Raw genomic sequence first — 22,621 nt, forward strand, 5'->3', positions numbered from 1 at the left:
CCTCACCTGTCCTTTTAGTCCCTTCTCCATGCCAGAAAATACAGTGAGCCCCTGGTTAGACCTACGGAATCCCCCTCTACGAGGTCTGGAGGTCCACAGGTCCTCCACACGGCCCCAACTGCTACAGACACTTCTGCACAGCAGGCTCAGCACTCAGGCCGTTTGCCTGCCTGTCACCCTCAGCACTACTAGTGGGCCTGCCTCCTGGATGGGACACTGAGGTATGGGAACAATGGCAGACAGGGCCAGGGCTGGAGCCCACAGCCTACATTTCCCCTCAGACAACACAGCAAGCATATCTCTGACCCAGAAAGGCCTCTAAGACACAGGACCCCAGTGAGCTGCCCTAGGCTGATATCGAAATACTGAGCCCAAAGGAAGAGAGGGACTACAGACTATCAAGAGCAGAGAGGGAGGGGGGTGTTAGCCCAGGCCCATCAAGTTTGGCAGGGCTAGCCAGGGCTAGCATCCCTTCTCCCTTGCCATATTCAGCAGAAGGACAAACAGAAACTGCCTGCCTGCTTCCTATACTGCTACACTCTGTGGTCGGCATAGGCACGTGTGCTATATATAAGGATCTCAGACAGCTACACAGCCAGAGAGACTGGGCAGGGGAAGCAGAGGACAGGGTAGTTCCCCACTGACTAGTAGAACAGTTGGCTTCTGCTTCGTTGGGTGAGAATGTACCACCAAGGGGAGGTAAGGCCTCAGGGAGCCAGGGTCTATCTTCCAGCACAAGAGCCCCTTGTTTATACCAATCAAATCAGGAAACAAACAAGCAAACAAAAAAACAAAAACCAAAACTGAGCCTTTGTCCTGCCTCAAGCCCATGGCCACCATCACACCTACATGCTCCAAATACACACCAGCACTCACTGCCCACGCCCACATGCTTGGCTCTCCCCACTGCCCACTCAAACCACTCCCGCTCTTTCAAGCCATCAATGAGTGCCTTGTCCTGCAGTCCCCCGGGCCACAGCTACATGTAAATACCGTCCCAGACTCAGTTCAATAACGGAATGCCAACACTCCCCTGCTGTGACTTCCCTCCAGCCCAGGAATAGTGAATTCCCTCGTCCCAGGAGGCCATCCATCCCCAATCCTTCTGGGTCTGTGCCCTTTGGGGTACCCACCTAGTCCTCTGCACCAGAACCACTCCGACTGACTCTGGGTACGCACCCACTTAGCTCCTGGACAGTTTACAGGAAGCAGGCCCAGCCCATCTCATCTCACCTGCCTCGGCCCAGTCCAGTTCTCTCCTGGCTTTCTGACCCTGTGCATTCCTGGCTCACCTGAGTAGGAGTCTCCCTCGGAACCACTCAGACTCTCAGAGTGCTGGCCTGCCTTCAGCAACTGCATCCCAGAACTTCAGGGTACCAGAGCCCTCTCTGATGTCCTCCTTGGAGGATAGACTATTCTCCAGTATCCAGGGCCCAGCCGTTGGCGGCAAGAAGCCCTGTGGGGAGGTGGCTTCTGGGGGCCCCAGCTGGGAAGGGTCTGGCATGCAAGGCAGAGCAGAGGAGCCAATGTGGGGAGGACAGAGCTGCCTTGTCCCTGGCCATTCACTTGTGACTCTCCCCCCCCCCCCCCTCCGCCTCTGCCTTTCGCTTAGCTTGGAGGAAGAGTTAGGATGAGGAGCTGGCCGCCTCTGTGGGAATCTTTCCAGAAGCCAGCCAGCCCTGCTCTGGGTACATGGGCTGAGGGCTGTTCTAGGAGCTCGGTACAGAGCTATCTACCATGGGAACCTGGCAGCCAGGGGCTCACACTGCGCAACCCTATCCCACCCATTAGTCACTGTAGCTCTTGCCACATGGGGTGGCTGAGGGTCCTAGAAGCCTTTGCTCCTCTCCTCTGTCCCCACCCTTATTTTCCAGGCCAGGTCATACTGAGAAATGCCAGGCTCGAGGAACCAGCGGTTCTCATGGTAGCAAGTATCCCTTCTGAATGGCCTGAGAGGCTGGAGTCAGTGGGTGCTGCTGGAAAAAACATTCATGAGGAGCTGGGGCTCCATTCCTGGCAAACTCAATAGGCAGGGAGCAGCTGGCTCCCTCATGAGGTTTCGCCTCCCTCTTAGGGCCTTATGGGCCCCAAGAAACCAACTCTGTGGGACACCCTGCATCCACGCAGCGCATCCACGCAGCGCATCCACGCAGCGCATCCACGCAGCGCATCCACGCAGCGCATCCACGCAGCGCATCCACGCAGCGCATCCACGCAGCGCATCCACGCAGCGCATCCACGCAGCGCATCCACGCAGTCCTCCTTTGTACGTATTAAGACATTTGCTCTGTGGGGAATATTCCGTCCTCTTATTCACCACGTGTCTGACCCGCACAGGGACAGTCAGCAGTCTGAATGAGGTCACTCAAGTGCCTTCGCTTGATTAGTACTCCAGGCAGTCCCTGACTGGCTCCCTCCAGGCTCCCAGCGGCCCCACCCACAGAGTGTGACGGATGCCGGGTACTCTTCCTAAGCAGCCAGCAGCCATTTCTTGTCTTCTTGCCCTGTGGTACCACTAGGATCATGGAGGGAGGGGCTCTAGGAGACCAAAGAGTCTCGTCTCTCAGGGACCCACCAGCCCTCTGCCATTGGTGGTCCTGGCTACTACCTATCATTCTGGCAGCCTTTCCGTTGCCTTTTGTGGTGGTTTGAACAAGAACGGTCCTCATAGACACGGCTGAATCCCAGATAGTGGAATTTTCTTATAGCAAAAAAAATTTTTTATATTTGCACCTAACCCTAACCATGTGGTTGGATACATGGAGTTCTCACATATTTCAGTCAGTTATCAAAGTAAACTATTTTTTATTTATAGGATATGCAGTTAACTATTTGGGTTGTATGAAAATACAGTCCCTGTCCTTTACAAAGCTTGCTTCCATCCATGTGCCACATGAGTGAGGAAAACCCATTTATGAAGTACAATGACAGTTGACCCAATCACTCTGTCAATCAAACCACTCAGGCTAGTTTGTACTAGCAGACTTTTGTTTCTATTTTTATTTTATTAATTTTTTAATACAGATTTTCAGTGAGGGGCTTTTTCAACCCCGTTGGTTCTATTTTCTTGTTTGTTTGTTTGTTTGTTTGTTTTTCATTTTATTTGCTTCATAACTTAAACCAAGTCTCTTCCAGTCTTTTGTATTAGTTCCTAATTTTGTGCTGACAGGCATGCTTATAAGAAGTGGAGAGAGCCGGGCGTGGTGGCGCATGCCTTTAATCCCAGCACTGGGGAGGCAGAGGCAGGCGGATTTCTGAGTTCAAGGCCAGCCTGGTCTACAGAGTGCCAGGACAGCCAGGGCTACACAGAGAAACCCTGTCTCGAAAAAACAAACAAACAAACAAACAAACAAACAAAAAAAGAAGTGGAGAGGTAATTTATTGGAATGAACTGACTGGCTCCCTGCCATCCCTTACTTTTTTGACAGGAATTTTATTACTTCACAAATGGAGAATGATGCTACAAAGTTACCATGGGGAAGCTGACAAATGCCACTCAAATGATGATGACATAGAAGTACCTTCCTCCTGCTGCTCTGATCTCATAATTGGTTACTAGATGATGTTTTCTGACATGGGTTTTGATTTTGGGTACCTGTTACTTTGGCACTATTCTTTTTTTTTTTTTTTTGGTTTTCTGAGACAGGGTTTCTCTGTGTAGCCCTGGCTGTCCTGGAACTCACTTTGTAGACCAGGCTGGTCTCGAACTCAGACCCACCTGCCTCTGCCTCCTGAGTACTGGGATTAAAGGCGTGTGCCACCACTGCCCAGCTCTTTGGCACTATTCTTATTTGCCTCTTATATTTTTGCCAGTATACTATACCTCAACCTTATTTGAAATACAGAAGTCTAATTAAAGAATAGTCATAGAAAAATATGTAAAATGATGTTTTATAATTCATCCCCCGTGTCCAGTTTGGTTAGTTCGTTATGCAATAGAAGTGAAATATCAGGGTTTTTTTCTCCTGTGCCCCTTTTTATCATTAAAAATGAACACCAAATGAGGAAGAAAAAAAAGAGGCGTGGCCTTGTTGGAGAAGGTGTGTGGCCTTGTTAGAGGAGGTGTGGCCTTGTTAGAGGAGGTGTGGCCTTGTTGGAGGAGGTGTGGCACTGAGAGTGAGGTTTCAAAAGCCCATGGGAAGCCCTTCCCCCCTCCTTCCTGTAACTTTTGGATCAGATGTGCACTCTTAGGTGCTTTCTCAGTACCATGCCTGCTTGCCTGTCACCACACTCCCCACCGTGATGATTACAGGCCAAACCACTGAAACTTTACTAAACTCCCAATTAAATGCTTTTTTCGTAAGAGTTGCCTTGGTCATGGTGTCTCTTCACAGCAATAGAACAATAACTAAAACACCCCTGATCCCTGGTATGCCCCAGCAGAGTCCATCTGTGCCCCAGAACTCTGGACACCCTGGCTCTCCTCACATCACACTGCAATGTAGTTCTGTGTCCGCCTGACTCTCTACTCCCACTATGAGCTTTCCTGGGCAGTGAGTGAGTGGTGTGGTCTCTCCTGGACCCAAAACAAGGACGAGTAGGTGCCCAGGTCGGGTATAGCCTCTTCTCTTACTCAGTAGCTGTTAATGGCTTCCTTTCTGGGAGACCCACTCTGTGTCCTGAACTGTCTCCCCCGCCCCCGAGTTTCTCTCTTGCCACATCCCTGTTCAGAGCTGCCCTGACTACTGAACCTCATGCTGAGACTAGAGACATGAGGAAGCACATTCCAGCCCCCGAACCACAGCTCACCTTGTGCCTCATAGCCAGCCAGATCTGGCTTCTCCGCTGCTGCTGGGCTAGTCAGCCGGCCCAGGGCCAGCTGCAGGTGGGCAATATTCATGCGGGCTGTCAGTTCTCCATTTCGGTCTCCAATCTGAAGCAAGCAGGAGTGGGGAGACAGGTGGCAGGTTAGACTTGGGACTGTGCTCTCTGAGTGTTGGTGACAGTGTTCTTGCACACCATCCTTGGCCTGCTGGACAGCCTGGGCTGACCTCAGACCCTTGGATTTCTGAGCAAGCCAGTCCTTCTCTACCAGAACTTGACTCTGAGTCTATTCCTAGGTGTTCTAGACAGCCTCTAGTCCATCCCAGAATGCTTAGGGTCTTGGGAAACCTCCTGTGAGTGGTCCAGCTTGGCCTTGTCGTGGAGTAAGCCTGTCTCAACCATAGGGAGCTGTCTTCTCCTAGGGCCCACAAGCCTCAGGTTCCCAATACTGAGGCTCCATCAGGGGGATCCTCTTGAGTACAAACCCAACATGAAGAACACAGGGAACCATGAAGCTCAGAAGTCTTTGGAGACCTCTGTTTGCACTCAGGGGGAAGTGCGGCTAATCCCCTGCGGAGGAATCTTCAGACAGAGTCTCCTCCGCTCTGGACCATCCTGTTCTTGTGCCTGAGAAGTTCCTTTTGATGCTGTAGGAGCTTGGGATCCACCCTTAGTTAGGAAGGTTAGGTTTCTCTCGGATGCCCCTGCACTGTCCACAGTAGGAGGGGACTGAACATAGAGAAGGGACCACTCAGCTTCCTAGAGAGGTATCACAGGGTATTCCTGGGCAGTAGAACCTGTCTCCCTGGTCCACCTCCAAGAGGTTACTCCCACCATCCCTGATACCTAACACGGCCCAGTTCCCTAGGGATTGGAGAATGGAATCCACACAGGGGACAGCAGCATTCTAAGCGGAAAACAGATCCTTGCTCCCCCCCATTGACCCACGGGCCCTGGTACACACAAGTGGGGACTGTCCTCTTAGGGATCCAGCGTTCAGAAAGGGTTGTTGAGAACAAGCACACGAAAGGAGACAAGGTGCTGCTGAGGCACCAGTAGAGACCTAGGGGAGTAGGCCTGGCTCACCTCCTGGGAGATCTGCAGATGTTTCTTGGCAAAGGTCAAAGCCTGTGCGGGGCTCCCCATGGACACATAGGCGTTCCCCAGGCTCCAGCACGCTCGGCCCTCTCCCACCCTGTGGAAAGTTAGACAATCACACCTGCCTCCCAGGTCTGCCTACTGCCCCAAGTCCCTGATCCTCCCACAACCCTGGTACACAATGTACCAACAGCACAGGGTTTCCTCAGCCAAAGGAGCCGGTTGGCCCTGGCCACGGTGCTCACTGGTCCACCCCCTTGAGGGAGATAAACCTAAGCATGTTACCAGCTTACCCTGGGGCCAGTTGGGCCCTCAGAGCCCAGCACTTGTGTACTGTTGCGCAAGGCCTGGTTTGCCCCCTAGTGGCCAGCAAGTGCCTCCCTGTAGCCTGCTCCATGCTCCCTTACCCAGGTCCAAAGTGAACCATGCATTCAGGGGACAGTTCACTATTTTCTGTCGCTATTCCCACTATCTCTACTTAGCTCCAGGACACTTCCATTATCTGTCCCTCCCACAGAAGCCTTGGGGACAGGGCAGCACTTCGAGGATACCTCCTGTTATAGCTGCCCCCAGGTCTGTGGCTCTGAAACCCTGCTACATCCAGATCTGCACAGAAGGCTATTCCAGAGCTGGGAAGTCACGGGCCCCTACAAGCTTTGGACCTACCTATTTGCTTAAACTGTTTCCCACTGAGGGATTGGCTGAGGGTCTATGTGGGAGGTCGCTCCCAGCATGCATGCTGTGGCCCGCAGGGGAGCGTGAACTCAAACCCAGGCTGTCACTGTAAGCCAGGCCCAGCCAAGGCCTTGTTTTCACACACCTATCAGCCAGCTCCTGGGCAATGACTAGGTGCCGCAGGTGGTACTCAGCAGCACGCTCGTAGTCCTGTAGCAGTGTGTAGGTGTTGCCCAGGCTGTAGCAAGCCTGAGCCTCCACTGCCTGGTCCCGGAGCTGCCGAGACAGCTGCAGCGTCTTCCTGTGCAGAATGGGAGAGTCAGTCCCTGAGTGGGGTAGCAATGTCTCTTCTACATCAGGAATGCTCATCTTGACATGGCCACTGCACTCAATTCACAGCACCAGATGCGTGTGGGTGCATGGGTTCCCGTTGGCTAAGGAGTTAGCTAATTGTGACATTGGCTAATATCACTAACAGCTCTGAGCAGATGATATTTACGGGGATTCAGTGTCCGCATCTCGGAACTGAGATGAGCATGAAGTACCTGCTCCATCTAGTGGCCACCCCTCTACCCAGGAAGCAGCTGACTAAGAGCTGTGACACAGGTCAGGGACACCCAGGAGCTTCATGCAGGGGCCTTTTTGGCTCCTGGGACTGCACCATGGGAGCGGCATCTCTGTAGCATGGTGCTCAGTATACCCCAGGACTGTCTTCCCTGCTCACTTGTAATGTTCAGCAGCCACATCAAAGCGCCCCAAGAAGATGTGAGCATTGCCCAGGTTGCTGTAGGCCCTCCGCTCAGCTGCCTTGTCTCCAAATTCCTTGGCGATGGCCAGGCGCTGCAGATAGATCCAAACCCCGAGGTCATCACATAGCCCTGCAACCCTAGGAACACAGTCAGGGAGGGATGCCTCTCCACCCAAGGTGCTAGCTTAATGTCTAAGTGTCCAGGGGAGTAGACTGGGACCACAGGACCAAATACAACAGGAGCAGGGGGCTCAGTGACGCTCCAGCCCCATGCCGTTGAGGACTGTGAGGGGAACCTGAAGCCTTCCTACTGCAGCATCCCTGCCCCGGTACCCAGGCCCAGCTCACTCACCTCTTTGTGGAAGGTTGTGGCCTCCGTGAAGTTTCCCAGCAGGTAGTGGGTGTTACCCAGGTTGCCATAGGCCCTGCCCTGGGCCGCCCGGTCGCCTAGTTCCTTCACCAAAGACAGGTTCCTCCTAGGGGGCCAAGTCTTTGAGAGCTATGTCCTTCCTAGCACCAGGAAGTGGCTACATAGCTTCCTCCTGAAGCTGGACAGTACTGAGTGGCTCTCCCAGGAGCACGTGGAGGGAATGGGATCCTTGCCTCAAATGACACTGGAGCCTTGGGGCTGGAAGATTGGTCAAAGCCTACCATGCATGAGAGGTGTGTGTGAGGGGAAGTGCCCACAGAGCAGTAGGGCTATCTAAATGTGAGGGTGTTTTGTGTCTGGGAATCCTGCCCAGCCCCTTACCAGGCACACGCTGGCTCAAGAAGTATTTATGGAACGCAGGGGCATTCAGACAAGCCCAGCCCCATCAGCCCTCACCCTATGGTGCCAGCCCACCACACTCACTCACTCATAAAACTCAGAGGCCCTGTGCAGTGTCTCACGGACATCAGGTGGCAGGTGCCCGGGGTCCTGTGCAGCATTCCAGGAAAGCTGTTTGCCCTTGGCGTGGTACACATTTCCAATGTTGTAGAGTGCTCTCGCCTCCCCGACCTGTGGGCAGCAGTGAGGTAGAGGCTCGACAGCCCCCGGGAACTCACACCAAGGTGCGCTTGCAGGAGCTGTGTTCTAGTCCCATGGCCTGCTGAGTCCCGAGGAAGGGCAGATCCAGTTCCACCCTCTCCTCCTCTCTCCTCTGCAACATAGGTGGCAGAGGTGGCTGGGCCTACTGCTTTGCCTAATGACGTTTGAGGGTAAGAGCCCCAGCAGGGATGGAAAGAGTAGAGGACCCAGGGGTCCGACCACTTACCTTGTCCCCCTGCTCCTGGGCAATGTCCAAGTGTCGTTGGCAGCAGACGATTGCCTCATCAAATCGGCCTAGGACCTTGAGTGTGTTGCCCAGGTTCCCACTAGCCTTGGCCTCCCCCATGCGGTCACCAATGGTCCTGGAGGGCAGGAAGGAGTGAGGAGTCAGTTGGGTCTAGTTGGGCCCTGAGACGAGCAAGAAGCCTCAGAGGGGAAAGACAGGCAGTGGAAAGTTAGCTCTACACATGCATCAGTGATCCACCAGCTGAGTCGGGTCCATACTGCGTGCTGAGGACAGAGAAGTGGGGAGGATCGCTGGTGGGGGGTCGCCAACATGCCAGGGCTGGGGGAATTCTGCGCCCTGTCTACGCAGTCAGGGTGGCTCTGAGGCCTCTGTAGAAGCTGGGTTAAATGTGGAGTGAGAGGGAGACCCTGTAGGAAACAGTAGGAACCAAGAGTCAAAAGCCAGACAGGACTGGAGGCATCAAGATAGAAACTAGGAAATGGTGGGAAATGTGCAGAAGGGAGACCATAAACCTCCAAGGGGTCAGAGTTCACAGGGAGAACAGGGGGGTCCTCTGGAGTAAGACCATACATTACAGAGAAGATGACAAGAATAACTGGAGCCCAAGACCACAGAAAAGGAATAGCTATGGGTGGTAGAGATACAATCTCAGGGCACACCAAGCCAGAGATAACACAGAGATAGACACATGTTCATACACACACACACACAGGCACACACACATATATGCAGGCAAACATATACATACACTTGCATACATATACACATGCAGACAGCACACACATATCCATGCACATACATATATTTTAACTTGAACGCTGACCTCTAAGGGATTCACAGATTCCCCTTCCCAGGTCAGGCCCTCCTGTTGGGCTCTCCAAGAGCAGATACACCTGTTCTGTCCAACCTCCCCCAAGGGTAGGGGACTCCACACACAGGGGACCAGGACAATGCCATCAGGCCACAATCCACCAGTACTTACCGTGCCAGCAGCAAGTCATGTTTGTGGAACTGCAGGGCCCGGGCATACTCCTTCAGGTAGAAATAGGCATTGCCCAGCTGGCTGTAGATGGCACTCAATGTCTTCAGGTCCTCAGTGCCCACCTGCACAGCAGCCTCGAAGAAGGCCACACCTGCCTTGAAGTCTCCCGCCTTGCAGAGCCGCTCCCCTTCCAGGGCCAGCTCCAGACAGGAGGCCTCCATCCTGGGCAGAGAAGGAATACCATGGGCCACCCCTTGGCACACTCTGTGGTCGCAATAGAGACGATGTCCCTCAGCAGCTGTGCCCCGTCACAGCTTTGTTCACAGATATGGCAGCTGGGAGTTCATGCTCAGAGCAGATCCTGGACCCAACAGTGCCCCAGTGGTGTAGCTCGCCTTCTTGGCCCCTATCTTTTGTTCTTATTGTTTCTGAACAGGGTTTCTCTGTGTAACTCTGGCAGCCCTGGAACTCACTCTGTAGACCAGGCTGGCCTCAAACTCAGAGGTTCACATGCCTCTGCTTCCCAAGTACTGGGATTAAAGGCGTGCGCCACCACTGTCCAGCAATCCCTGCCTTAATGTCTAGCCCTTACCACCAGGTGCCCAGAACAGCCTGGGTCTGAAGGTTTCATATGTAAGATTACAAGCTCTTTGGGCTGGGTTGATAAGTAGAAATATCCTGTGGGAAGCTGTGCCAGAGAAGTTCCCTCAGACCCTGAACAGTGCCACCCCCATCCCCAAAGTCCCCATCCTAGGTTGCTCCTGCACCCGTGGCCTGGGGACCTGAGGGCCCAAGTGTTTGCTCCAGTTTCAGACCAACCTGTCTTTTTTCTCTTCCCTGTTTGAGTCAGGGTCTCTCGGTTGCCGGCCCAAGCAATTCCCTTGCCTTGGCCTTCCCAGAAACTAGAATAACAGACATAGCATTGGGCCCAGCTCTGACTAAATATTTTTAAAGTCAGCATCAAGCGCCTAGTTATTCAAGATGCTGGCCCAGCCTCTGTGGTCTGAGGATCAGGCAACTCTCCAGAGTGATTCAGGGAAGGGGTAAAAATCAAGAATGGAGATGCTGGGGGCTGGTGAGATGGCTCAGTGGGTAGGAGCACCCAGCTGCTCTTCCGAAGGTCCAGAGTTCAAATCCCAGCAACCACATGGTGGCTCACAACCACCCGAAATGAGATCTGACGCCCTCTTCTGGTGTGTCTGAAGACAGCTACAGTGTACTTACATATAATAAATAGATAAAAAAATATATATATATAAAAAAAGAATGGAGATGCTAAGCATTTTAACGGAAGGTTCTTTGACACAAACTGCAAAGCCACACCCTCTGTATTCTGTGTTATCAATGGAGCATTTTGAACTTTCCCAAGATAACAGTACCATGTGAATAGATGGTGGAGTCAACAGACCCCTGAGAAGCTGGCTCAAGTGTCTGCATCCCTGGGTTCAGAGCATTGTGCTGGGGGACGTCCCAGGTGCCCACACAAGCCAACACCCCAGGCCATGGCGTCCAATCCCCTTGGATCCAAGCCTGCAGCACCTCCAACTTTTTTTCTGCCACTCAAAAGGTCCCTGATTTTCCAGAAGCCAACCACTGGTTGCCCCACCTTTCTCTTCTGACACCATAAGATCAGGTGCCAAGAAGCAGTGATGCCTGCCTTCGATCTGCCCAGGGAATGGAACACGAGTTCTCAGAACGGATGGCAGGAGCTTGTCTCCCACCTCTCTGAGGGCTTCTGGTACCTGCAATCATGCTGCAGCCTGCGCTTGCCTTGCTAGGGAATCTCTGGCTATCACCGGGTCAGCTCACCCCCCCCATGCTGTGCCTGGTTGGGACCCTGCTTTAGTGTGGGTGTCACTCTCTGGGTCTGTCTTGTCTGTCTGCCATAAGGAGGCTGTGAAGGCTTGCCCCTTCTAGACACACAGTCCAGACATTTCTACCCAGGGCTGAGACCCAGGCATGGCATCTGAAGGGGCCTTGGTCAGATGTCGAAAACACAGAACACAGTTATCGAGAAGGGTGTTCGGGACATTAGACACATTTGGCATCAGGGACTAGGGCTCAGGGATTCCCTCCATTTCCCTCTTTCCTCTAGAGACCAGCAGAACTCTCAAGGGCTTGAGGCAAGGAAGCCAGGCCCTGGACTATCCACTTTTGCTGTTATGCCAGAAACTCCCATCCCATACCTGCTGGAGTCTTGGACGGCCACCTTACCAAGCCCTCTGGGAAAGGCCATCAGATGCCATGTTGGCCACAAGGGCCATGGTTACTGTGGCAACCAGCCACAAGGTATCTCTCTTGTGACCAATGCCAAGTTCTGGCTTCTTAATTAAGGCCTATGTGTCCCTGCCCCGTGGTTGCTGAGCAGCCAGATATGGCTCAGCGTCGTCATCCTTCTAGATGACTGCATAGGAGTGCCTGTTACATGGCGGGGGGGGGGGGATACTACTGATTAGGGGGAACTGCCTCCCCATCCTGTCATCCTCCTAGGCTAGAGAGTTGACACCCAAAGAGCAAAGGTTGGGGAGAGGAGTGGGGAAGAAGCCTGGGGAATATTCCAGAAGGGGCATCGATGTGATGGTTACTCTGTATTAGATGGGGAACTGATTTAGGTCATGACATAAAGAGCCCTTCCCCACAAGACAGCCCTCAATCATGCCAGACACCCATCTGACACCTGTCACCTGCTCAACCCCTTTCTCTGCAGGTTCCTATTCCTTCCAACTCCAAGACACTCCCAAATCATGCCTGGGCCCATCCAGGCACCCGGCCTTGACGCCCGATACCTGCCTGGTCCCCACCTCTTTCTCTGGAGGTTACGCATCTTCTGTACATACAGCCACAGCTCCAGGCCCACGGGCAGCAGCAATGGGCGGGGGCGAGGGGCACCATATACCACCTTGCACACAGCCTTCTCTGCCAAGCTCAGGGCCAGAGGCTGGCCCTCCATGGCAGAAGCCAGCATCACAGAGCTCTGGCAAAAGTCCCAGGGGACACGCCAAGCTCAGGGTCTTCAGGCTAGGCTACAGGAGACCCCGAGCCTCTCCAACAGCTCCTCTGTCCTTCCCAGGATATAATGTGGATCAAGGGATCAAGGGCAGCTCAGGATGGATGGATGAACACTGATGGCGAGGGGCGGGGGTGGGGGGAGCCTAAGGTAATCCTCTGCTGCCCTTCTGTCCTCCTTGGAGGCCGGGCAGGGAGCAGGGAACCAATCCCTTAGCACATTTTTATACAGCTCAGACCCAGAACCCAGGGACTTCGGGAGTGCTAGGACTGGCAACATTCGTGGTGAAAAAAGTTGGGCATGAGAACCTCCCAGTTCAGTTCTGATCCTCACCTGGCGCTGACAGAAAGCCAGAGACTCCCACCTTTTGGAATGCCAGTCAGGAGAGCCTGCCCTATGGCTGGGGAAAGTTAGGATTCCAAACAACATTGTTACTTGGCCTCTTTCCTCTCTCCAGCCTGTGCCTTTTGGTCTGCCCTGCATCCTGGCATAGGCAACTCAACTGAGCCGGAACACAGAGTCCTCTTCAGCTTACGGGACTCTTGCCCACGGCCACATCCACCCAGCTCTTCAAGGTAAGCTCCAGATTCCAGGTCTAACCAGGGTGCGGGGCCACACAGGGTCTATGGAGGCTGGTCCCGACACAGTTGGGCTCTTTCTCTAACTTCTAAGGACACAACCACCTTTGTAGCTTTTCTGGGGCAAAGGAAGAGACCCCAAGAGTAGAGAGGAGCTACTAATGTCCACTGATGGACCACAGAGTCAGGGCCTGATCCAGTGCGTGAGGGCAGTGCACTGGTGGCTTCTCAGAGGCCTTTCCCTAGACCACTGCCCCATTTTGGCCTCACCCCCCCAATGACCAGGCCCCCCTGGAACCTCCCTTGCCAGGCTACATGTCTTTGGGCTATGGAACCCAGAGATAAGAACAGGGTGAGTACAGCTGCAGCCACAGGAGCTGGACAGCAGGGGTAGGTGCTGAGACTACTTGGGGCTCTTACTTTCTGTTCTGAGGCACAGGGGTACCACTTCTGGAACACCAGCCTGGAACCCCCAGGGGTGCTCTTTGGAGCCTGCCCACCTTCCCCGTCAACAGCTTTCCACCTTCTCCTGCCCTCTGGGGGCAGCCAGTCTGATGCAGCTGAGCAGACAAGTTCTTGGAACCTCTGTTCCCACCTCTGCAGGCCTAGAAGGTGTTGTCCACCTGTCACCTGTCAAGGTGATCACACGCCCAGGGGTGCCGCCATTTGAACAAAGAGATGCTGGGTTATCTCAGGCCTCTGAAAGGCCTGTTCACTCCAAGGGTTGCCTGAAATTCTACTCTTGAGGCTCAAAATCAAAGTCACCTGGGGTCTAGAGCTTAGTGTCTCCCACTAGCCATGCCACTCCAATTCTGGGAGTGAGCAACTCTTGTCTGGCATTGGCTTCTGGCCAGACAGACCTACAGATGTACAGACAAACAGTGACCCTTCACCTCCTCAAAGAGGAGGGCACTTCCCACTCAGCTGACCCGTTTCCTCACTGCGGTCCTGACCCCAAGCCACGTCACCTCTGGAGCCACTTTAAAAGGATCACAGCTCTGTGCCACTCCCCTTACAGACGCCAAGAACACAAGAACCAAGACCCAGGCACTGTCTGCCACATCTCAGTCACCGTAGCAGCAGCTGACTCCACACTCTGCTCGTGGCCTCCTGATCTCATCTGTGTGTCTCCTTAAGTCTCCTGGTGTCCTCTAGTACCCACAATGAGCTGTCTAGCTACCTGAATCTCCGCCTGCCCCCTTCTCTGCAGAGCAGTCATCTGGGACTGATCCCTGGCCAAAAGCTTGAGAGACCCTTGCTCACAGCTCCGCACTGCCCAGCATCTCACAGAAGGAAGTTACGCTGACTTTCCCTCAGCAGCCAGGGAAGGGGTGAGAGGGAGTAAGGGGCAGTAGAAGCTGCGGAAGGGAGGCGATACCTTAGCTTCAGGAAAGGACCTAAAAAGGTCAGGGTTGCAGGGCTACCTGGGGAATTGTGCTGTCTGGGACAGTGCTGAGGAGAGAACACAGAAAGAGATACTAAAGTAGGGGACCAGCATTGTGTGGTCATGTGGCCACAGAGGCCTTGCCATGCCCGGGCACCAGTAGCCCCTACCCTAGGTGTACCTTTTGTAAGGCCACTCCAAAGTGGGCTCCCCTGCTAACCCTCCCTTCCCAGCTTCACTCAAGCCTTAGCCTCTTCGTGGGGCTGGGAGTCCAGAAGAGGACATATAAGGACTTCCTGGCTACTTGTCTCTGGGAACCTTCTATCCCAACCCCCTGTTCTGGCCTCAGTTCCAGTGTACCAGAGATTCTCAACAGAGACCCTCTCCATTCTGCCCCACCCCTCTCAGTGTTCCTGCCTCCCTGAGCCAGCCCCTTGCTACACTCCATGAGGAGCTGGCCATTCAGGGACATATCTGTGGCTCTTCTCAGCTCTTCAGCCCCATTTTCTAAGTATCAAACCCTCTCAGTCAGATACCAGTAAGAATGGGGATGCTCGTGGGACAGTGGACGATTCAGAGAGTGTCTCCCACTAAGACATCCCATATCAGCCCAGAGAAGCCTGGCTGTGACACAACAGGTGGAGACCAAACAGCTCACGGGCCTCCTGGAAGGCTCTGTGGGAAGGCTCTTGGCTATACAACTTAAATCTGGTCCCAGCTCAACCCTCTGAGCTCAGCTTGGGTTTCAGCTTGGAGGGATGCCAAGCTGAGCACAGGGCCTCAACCAGTATCCTGAATACTGTTCCTAACCAGTGAGAGCTACACAGGAGCCGGAGTTCTGCCTAGTGCGTCACCTCAAGGGGGAACTAGGAGCAACTGACACAGCTTCCAGACCTGTGCTCTGAATGTCCACCTCCCTCTCTTACATTCGAGCACGCGCGCGCACACACACACACACACACACACACACACACACACGTTGCAGTCTGCCTAGTAGACACCTCCTTCTCACAGGGGTGGCTGGCCCTGAGTTAAATGTGACCCCACAGAGCCTCTGCTCCCAGGGGACTCCAAGAAGAAGCTGCTAGCAAACCTCTTACCCTTACACTAGAACTTGGAGGAGGGTGTGGGGCTCAGGCATGATCTTCAACACCACACAATGGGCACACTGTCTCTGAGCTGCAGTATTAGAACACTGTATTAGAATGGGAGGGCAAGGATCTGTTCGCCAGGCACCAAGCCCTCATTTTGCTCTTTGGGGGTACTAGGCAGAGCTTGGCTAGCTGATGAACCACCCCACTTGAGTGGATTTCTTCAGGGTTGACCCCTAACAGGAGACCCCAGATTTGGGGAAGGGCTAGATGAGGTGGGGGCCAGAAGCTAACCGAAGGATGCTGGGCCTTCCTTTAGGGCTGATGACAGCCCCTGCCCAGCACTCAGGTCCAGCTCAACCTGAGGCCAGAGTGAACTGACAGCACTGGTCCACTTCTGGGATCAGCATCTCACCGGGGAACACCCTCATCCATCAGGAGGGAGTCACCAGGGAGGCATGGAGCCAGGGGCAGGACTATCCTGTCATTCCCAGTGGGCGTGGGCACACAGCACAGACCGCTGGATCACCTGTGAACCTGCCTGGAAGGCAAATGCCTTTGTAGGGAGGCACACACCCACTTGCCTGGCTCAGGCCCAGCTCCTTCTGGCCTAGGGCTGGGGATAGCTAGTGAAGGCAGGGCCCCATCAGGACAGCCTGGGTCGTGGCCATGCTACACCAACACCGGGTCATGGCAGTATCAGGCTTGAGAAGAAAACTCCAGATAACGAAGACTGGCATCCATGCTACTCAGGGTCCCGCAGAGCCGGGTGGTGGAGTGCCCGCCCCGTAAGCCCTTTTGGCATCGGGACAGGGTTGCAGGCAGAACCCAGTCCCAACCTTCTGCCGCTGGACAGATCTTTGGGCCCCGCGCCCCCACCGCTCCCTACGCAGATCCAGGGAGGCGCGTCCCCGGCCACGTTGCGCGTCGCCGCAGCAGCCTTTGTTCTGGGCCGGCAGCCTCCCGCCCGCGTCCGCCGCTCAGGTCCCCGTACCCATCCCGGTCCTTGAACTACCTGGAGTAGAGGCGCCTGGAGGCCGGGCCCGGGAGCTCCTCGGCCACGGGCGGGGCCGGGCTCGCCATGAGTCGGGGACGCGCCGAGCAGGAGCACCGCCCCGCTCTGCGGCCGTCCGCCTGCCGATCTGCCCGCCTGTCCGCGCGTCCGTCCGCCTGTCCGCGCGTCCGCGGGAGACGCCGAGGAAGTGATGTGCTGGGGTGCCGCCGCCCCTCCCGCCAGAGCTGTGATGTCACCGCCGCCAGGCGGAGGGAGGGTGGGGAGGGGCAGGCGCCCACCGGCCACCACTGCGGCGGTCCCGCCTACCGTGGGGTGGGCGGGGCTCTGTCTTTGAGGTCCAGTGCAAGGAGAGTCCTGCTCTAGGGTGGACAATGCTGGGTTTCCTTTTCTTTGGGGGGAAAGCCCGCTAAGCCTGGAGTTTAGTGCTTTTTCTTACACACACACACACACACACACACACACACACACACGAGACTTTGCTGTCACACACACATCCTGTTCCTTTCCTGTCACCTCTTGTGGGGTACAGGCCATGCAGATGCTCCTGGGGCTAAGGAGAAAACAGGTCTTCCTGGATGGAGTCAGGGTGGGAGGATGCTGTACAGCCCTGGGCAAGTCTCTACCTTCCTAGGGCTTTCACCACCAGATTTCTTGTTGAATTTCACCTGTGAAATGCAAGCGTTTGGAAAACATACTGGAAGAACACCAGGAGCCCATGTGGGAGGCTGGCCGTTGCTCATTCATCTGTCTACCCTCCTCTGAGTTCTCCCAGGACCCTGAGGATCTGAACCTCGGAGTGATCTTTCTTCATCCATGAGTAGCCTTGGAGCCTTCACCTCAGCCAACCTCCAGCCAGCCACAGGGCACCATCTGGACAGCCAGCTCGACTGGGACTCACCCAGGTCTCTGCTCTTCTCTCCAGGCCAGTCTAAATCTTCTTGTAAAAGTAGCTGTGACCCTTAGTGGAACAGGAACAAGTCAGGGTGCAGACTATGGCAGTGTCCTTGGCAGTTTTTCTGCACCCCTGGACCCTGGTCTGAAGAGGGACACCATGCCAAGGTCACCCCAGACAGACCCTGCAGACACAGCCCACAGTACAGTGGCTTCAGGCCGAGAGAAATGGCAACAAAAACAAACACAAGATAAAACTGGGCTGTTGGCCCTGAGCTAGTTTGTTTTCCTAGGAAGGAGCAGGAGCAAGCAATGAGAACCATCTGTGCCTGGGGCGAGGCGCAAGCTTGCTGCTGTCCCCACACCTCCCCCTAAGACCACAGGAGCCAGGGCTTGCTCTCTCTTGGCTAAGGCAGAGTGTGTGTTATGGCTGGCCAGGCACCACCCACGTTTGCTGAAGTCTCGGGCCTGGTCCCTAGCAGACCCTGGCTCTGGAATGCAGGCACTTCCTGGTTGCCTTCAAAGGACACAACATACACATGGAGGCTGCTATGACCCACTTGGTATCAGACTGGGCTTATATTCCCAGGCCTTGGCTTTAGGAGGCCCTTAGAGACATACTGCAGCAATACAAGCCCCTGTAGGCCCCCAGCTTTGCCAAGGACCAAACCAATGAGCCCCATATGTGATGTTACAGGGTTCTGTTGTTAGGCCCACAACATTCTACTGGGGACAAATTTGCTTCTTCCTTGAGTCAGGAAGAGGGCCACAGGTTGTGAGTCAGCTCTGAAGCAAGCTGTCTGAGGATTCAGTTTCTGTGTTAGAAAGACATGAACTTCAAAACTATCTCTGTTCCTACTGACCTACTGTCCCTACTGCTTTCTCCGAGCTTCTGTTCTGTCACCCACAAAGGGTCTGTGAGGATGAGGCCTGTGTCGTGCTTATGGTTCCTGGCATACAATGAGTACCTCTGGCATCAGAGGACTATTACAATTGTAGTTGATCCTGGGGAAACCTACAGTCACTCCTGGCACACACTCTACCACACAGCCAGGGTAGCTTCTGCCATCACAGGCCTCTTTAGGTGGAATGTAGTAAGAGTAGGCATGGAGAAGCAGGGCCAACATCGGGGACACTTGTGGGAAAGGGCAAGATGGCCTAGAAGAGGAGGGACCCTTGGGATATCAACCCACATCTCTGTGGGCCTCCTGCTAGCTCTGAACACGCACACACACACATGCACACACCCACATATGAACACACAGATACATATGAACACACAGACACACACACAGAGGGAGAGGGAGAAGGGAGGGGGAGGGGCAGAGAAAGGGAGAGAGAGACTCTTTTTTTTTTAAAGATTTATTTGTTTATATGTAAGTTCACTGTAGCTGTCTTCAGACACTCCAGAAGAGGGCGTCAGATCTTGTTACGGATGGTTGTGAGCCACCATGTGGTTGCTGGGATTTGAACTCCGGACCTTCGGAAGAGCAGTCTGGAAGAGCAGTCGAATGCTCTTACCCACTGAGCCATCTCACCAGCCCGAGAGACTCTTTTTATCCTTCGAAGGAGCCTCCTCCCACCCCCCACCCCTGCCCCCCGTGTATACAGCGAGGACCTGGTTATCCTCTACCTATAAAGTCTCTGCAGCAGCTGTGTGGTCGTTTTCTCCCTATGGAACATTTGAGAGAAGAGGATTCTTTTCCATGTGGGAATAGCCACTCGCTATGTTACTGATGCTGGGGAAGAGTGGAAGGCAGGTGACTTCACCACCGCCCCATGTCAGGTGAGTGAGTGCCAAGGGGCTCATGTCAGCTCCAGTCATCTTCACACCACATTACCAGGTGACTTCCTGCAGTCACCGACTTGTGCCTGCTGTGGTCACTTGATGGTCTGTGGCCTGCACAAGGTGGCAGTAGTGACTCACTAACTCCAGGTCATCTCCCTGGGTGTGGGAACACAAGGCAAAAGTTTCACAGGCCTAAACTTCACCTTGTCCTGGACCTGTAACCCTGGGTCAGGAGTGGATTAGAATACCCCTGTGATGGGTGTCTAGACCCTGCCTTCTACCTGATGCCTCAGGGCCCCTCTTCCAGCAGAGCTGATTCCGTCCGGCTTTGGGGGTGGGGGTGGCTATAAACATCCTAAAGATCATTGGCTATGGTACCAATCCACACCTGAGGACAAGGGCACCTGGCTAGCCTGTGCCTGTGCCAAGAATTCCAAACTGTTGTGAAAGAGAGACAGGAAGACAGACAGGAATAGAGCCAGATACACCTGTAAGGAACTGTACTCAGTTTTACCCTGGTCTCTAAATAAGTTCTCTGGTCTGAAGAAAGACTTGCTTCTGCTTCTCCTTCTTTTGTTTGTTTTGTTTTTTTTCTTTTTTGCTTTTGTTGTTTTGTTTGTTTTTTTGTCCTTTTTGTTTTTGTTGTTTTTTCAAGACAGGGTTTCTCTGTGCAGCCCTGGCTGTCCTGGAACTCACTCTGTAGACCAGGTTAGCCTCGAAGTCAGAAATCCGCCTGCCTCTGCCTCCCAAGTGCTGGGATTAAAGGCGTGCGCCACCACTGCCCAGCAATTTGCTTCTTAAATGTAGGTGTGAGCTCCTCCTCAGACACACCCTCCTGTGACCGAATCATCCACTGCTGTTCCCTTGGGAGCTTCAAAACATTGGTGAATATAGTAGCAAGTAGAGAGATGGATCTATGTCATATCCCCATAGGAGCCAAGATGGAAACAGTCTGTCCCACCCATGAGAGCCTCGCGAAGATGACATACGCACACAGACACACACAGGAAAATAGCTCTAAGTCCACGTGAGATGGAATGCACTGTCAGCATGAGGCACTGACAGCGTAGCATTCCTGAGGCACACTCACTGGCTGTTGCAGGCTTTGTCACCCAGGTTGTTCCTGGGGCGTGTTGGAGCAGGTGGACCAAGCAGGAAGTGGCCACACACTTCTTCCTGGTTTGTGAGTCTTGTCTTTGTCCTACTTCCCGCCCATCTGTGCCCTAATAGGTGGTGTCACGGGCAAGTTACCAGAGAGTGCCAGGGAGTAACACAGAAGGGTGTACTCACTAGGACCTATCGTCCACTGGTTCATGTGTGTTGCTTCAAATAAGGGTGTGTGGTGGGAAAGACTTGAAAGGTGCCTAAACCCAACAGAGTCAGGAAGATGCGCCACTACTCTGGGACAGTCGCAGAGCCCAGTAGGTTCTTCCTTCTCCAGGCTCCAAATACCCCAGGCTGGGAGTGGGATAGTGGAGTGTGGACTGGATCTTTGTATTCCTGCTAGCTCTCCTAGATGTGTTGTCACGAATGCACCACCCAGTTCTTATTTTGTCCTCCCAGAATCGTGAGATGAAGCACACTAGGAAGGGTTGTAAATGGATGGTAAGTACTCATTAAATGTGACCAGGGAGAGCCATATGCTCCATATGGTTGCCCCAGTGCTGGCACCATCACAAACTGGGTGGCTTCAAACAGACACTTAGAACTCCACAATGCTAGGGCTAGATGCCCCCGGTCTAGATGCCAGCAGAACCCACTCCACAGAGTGTACTTGCCCAGAGCGTGCTCATTCCAGAGACTCAGAGCAACAGTCAACTTTATTAGAAAGAGTTTTGGGCTCTGCAGACATTCTTGGGTTTGTGACCACAGCCCTCCATGGAGCCTTCTCTCCTTCCCGTGTCTTACAATGACACATGTCTTTGCCTTTAGGGTCAACCTAATCCAGGTTGGTTTCCTCTGAAGATCCTTTCTTGCATCTTCAAACACTATTGTCTAAATAGTATGATACTCACATATGCAGGGGGTGCCTCTGAGGTGTAACTACTCAGCCACTGCACCTTCTGTCCAGTTCACTCACCCACACTGACTGTTATAGAATGTGGGCCATCATGGACTGCCTGCTAGCATGTATCACGCCCCCCCCCCCTTTTCACTTACACAATACTGTGATTTTCACCACATTGGGCCAAATCAGTACAACCTGATTTATAGTGTTAAGAGGTGGGACCTAGAACTGGAGAGTTGGCTCAGCAGTTAAGAGAACTAACTGGTTCCTCTTTCAGAGGACCTGAGCTCAATTCTTAGCATCCACATAGATGCTCACAACCACCTATAACTTCAGTCCCAGGGTATCCAATGTTTCCTTTTGGCCTGCATGATCAGTGCTCATATATGATGCACATACACACACACACACAGGCAAAACACCCAAACACATACAAATACAGAAAGTGATGCCAGGTGGTGGTGATCCCAGCCATCAGGAGGCAGACGCAGGCAGATCTCTGAGACAATAGTGTTTGAAGATGCAAGAAAGGATCTCTAGAGGAGACCAACCTGGATTAGAGCTCAGCCTGGTCTGCAGAGTGAGTTCTAGGATAGCCAGGGATACATAGAGAAACCCTGCCTCAAAAAAACAAAAATAAATAAGTAAATAAATAGATAAAGAAATAAAGTAAAAATAAAATAAAATGAAGGAAAAAGTGGGCTTATGGGATAAGTTTGAATCAGGAGGGACCCCTCCCCATCAATAGGATTGAGCCACCCCACCCAAGTATTCAAAGGAGCCAGCTGTCATTTGTCCTTTGCTTATTGATCTTCACCATGTGAACACAAGAAAGTGCCGTGTTGAGGGCAGAGAGCAGCTCTGGCCAGACACCTAATATGCAAGCATCTTAAACTCGGACTTCCCAGCCTCTAGAGCAGAAAGCAAATTCCTGTTGTTTGTAGCTTGTACAGTCTGAAGCATTTTGTTATAGCAGCTGAAATGGAAAAAGCTCATCAGACTGGACAAACACAGTAGGGCAGTCTTGTGCACTTCCTGTGGGCGCCTGCTGGGGCTGCCCAGCCAGGCGCTGAGGGTGGATCTGAAGCTGGCTCCACTTGCTTCTGTGGAGGCAGAACTGTGCATTCCAGACGACAGCAGCTTCCAGCCTAGGGCTGACATACAAACACTGCCTGAGTCCAGAGCCAGTCTCTTTTCGGTTTGGACAGTGTCCTGTATGGAATGTAGAAAAAGTTGTTTCCGCCGTCCCTAAGCTGTGCGGAACGAGATTCCTGAATTCAGCATGAGTACCACAGCTGGGATCACGTTTCAGCT

At 53.5% G+C, this 22,621-nt stretch overlaps 1 protein-coding gene across 3 annotated transcripts in view; it reads right to left on the reverse strand.

Moving 5' to 3' along the window:
- Positions 1 to 16,840, reverse strand: part of Gpsm1 (G protein signaling modulator 1) — a 28,216-nt gene extending 11,376 nt beyond the window's left edge. For 2 of the 3 annotated variants that reach the window (XM_021149584.3, XM_021149577.2), the window contains exons 1-9: positions 16,620 to 16,840; positions 9,545 to 9,766; positions 8,542 to 8,677; positions 8,143 to 8,285; positions 7,638 to 7,761; positions 7,262 to 7,377; positions 6,683 to 6,838; positions 5,851 to 5,959; positions 4,750 to 4,873 (exon numbers count right to left, since the gene is read on the reverse strand). In XM_021149584.3, coding sequence (XP_021005243.1) covers positions 4,750 to 4,873; positions 5,851 to 5,959; positions 6,683 to 6,838; positions 7,262 to 7,377; positions 7,638 to 7,761; positions 8,143 to 8,285; positions 8,542 to 8,677; positions 9,545 to 9,766; positions 16,620 to 16,687 — 1,198 coding nt within the window. In that variant the 5' untranslated portion in view covers positions 16,688 to 16,840. Of the gene's footprint in view, positions 1 to 1,292; positions 1,401 to 4,749; positions 4,874 to 5,850; positions 5,960 to 6,682; positions 6,839 to 7,261; positions 7,378 to 7,637; positions 7,762 to 8,142; positions 8,286 to 8,541; positions 8,678 to 9,544; positions 9,767 to 16,619 lie in introns of those variants that run through there. The other variant, XM_029473953.2, reaches the window with a different exon arrangement.
- Between the last annotated feature and the right edge of the window lie 5,781 nt (positions 16,841 to 22,621).

This window comes from Mus caroli, unplaced genomic scaffold, assembly GCF_978045245.1.
Source record: "Mus caroli unplaced genomic scaffold, Mus_caroli_1 scaffold_2, whole genome shotgun sequence".
NCBI lineage: Eukaryota > Metazoa > Chordata > Mammalia > Rodentia > Muridae > Mus > Mus caroli.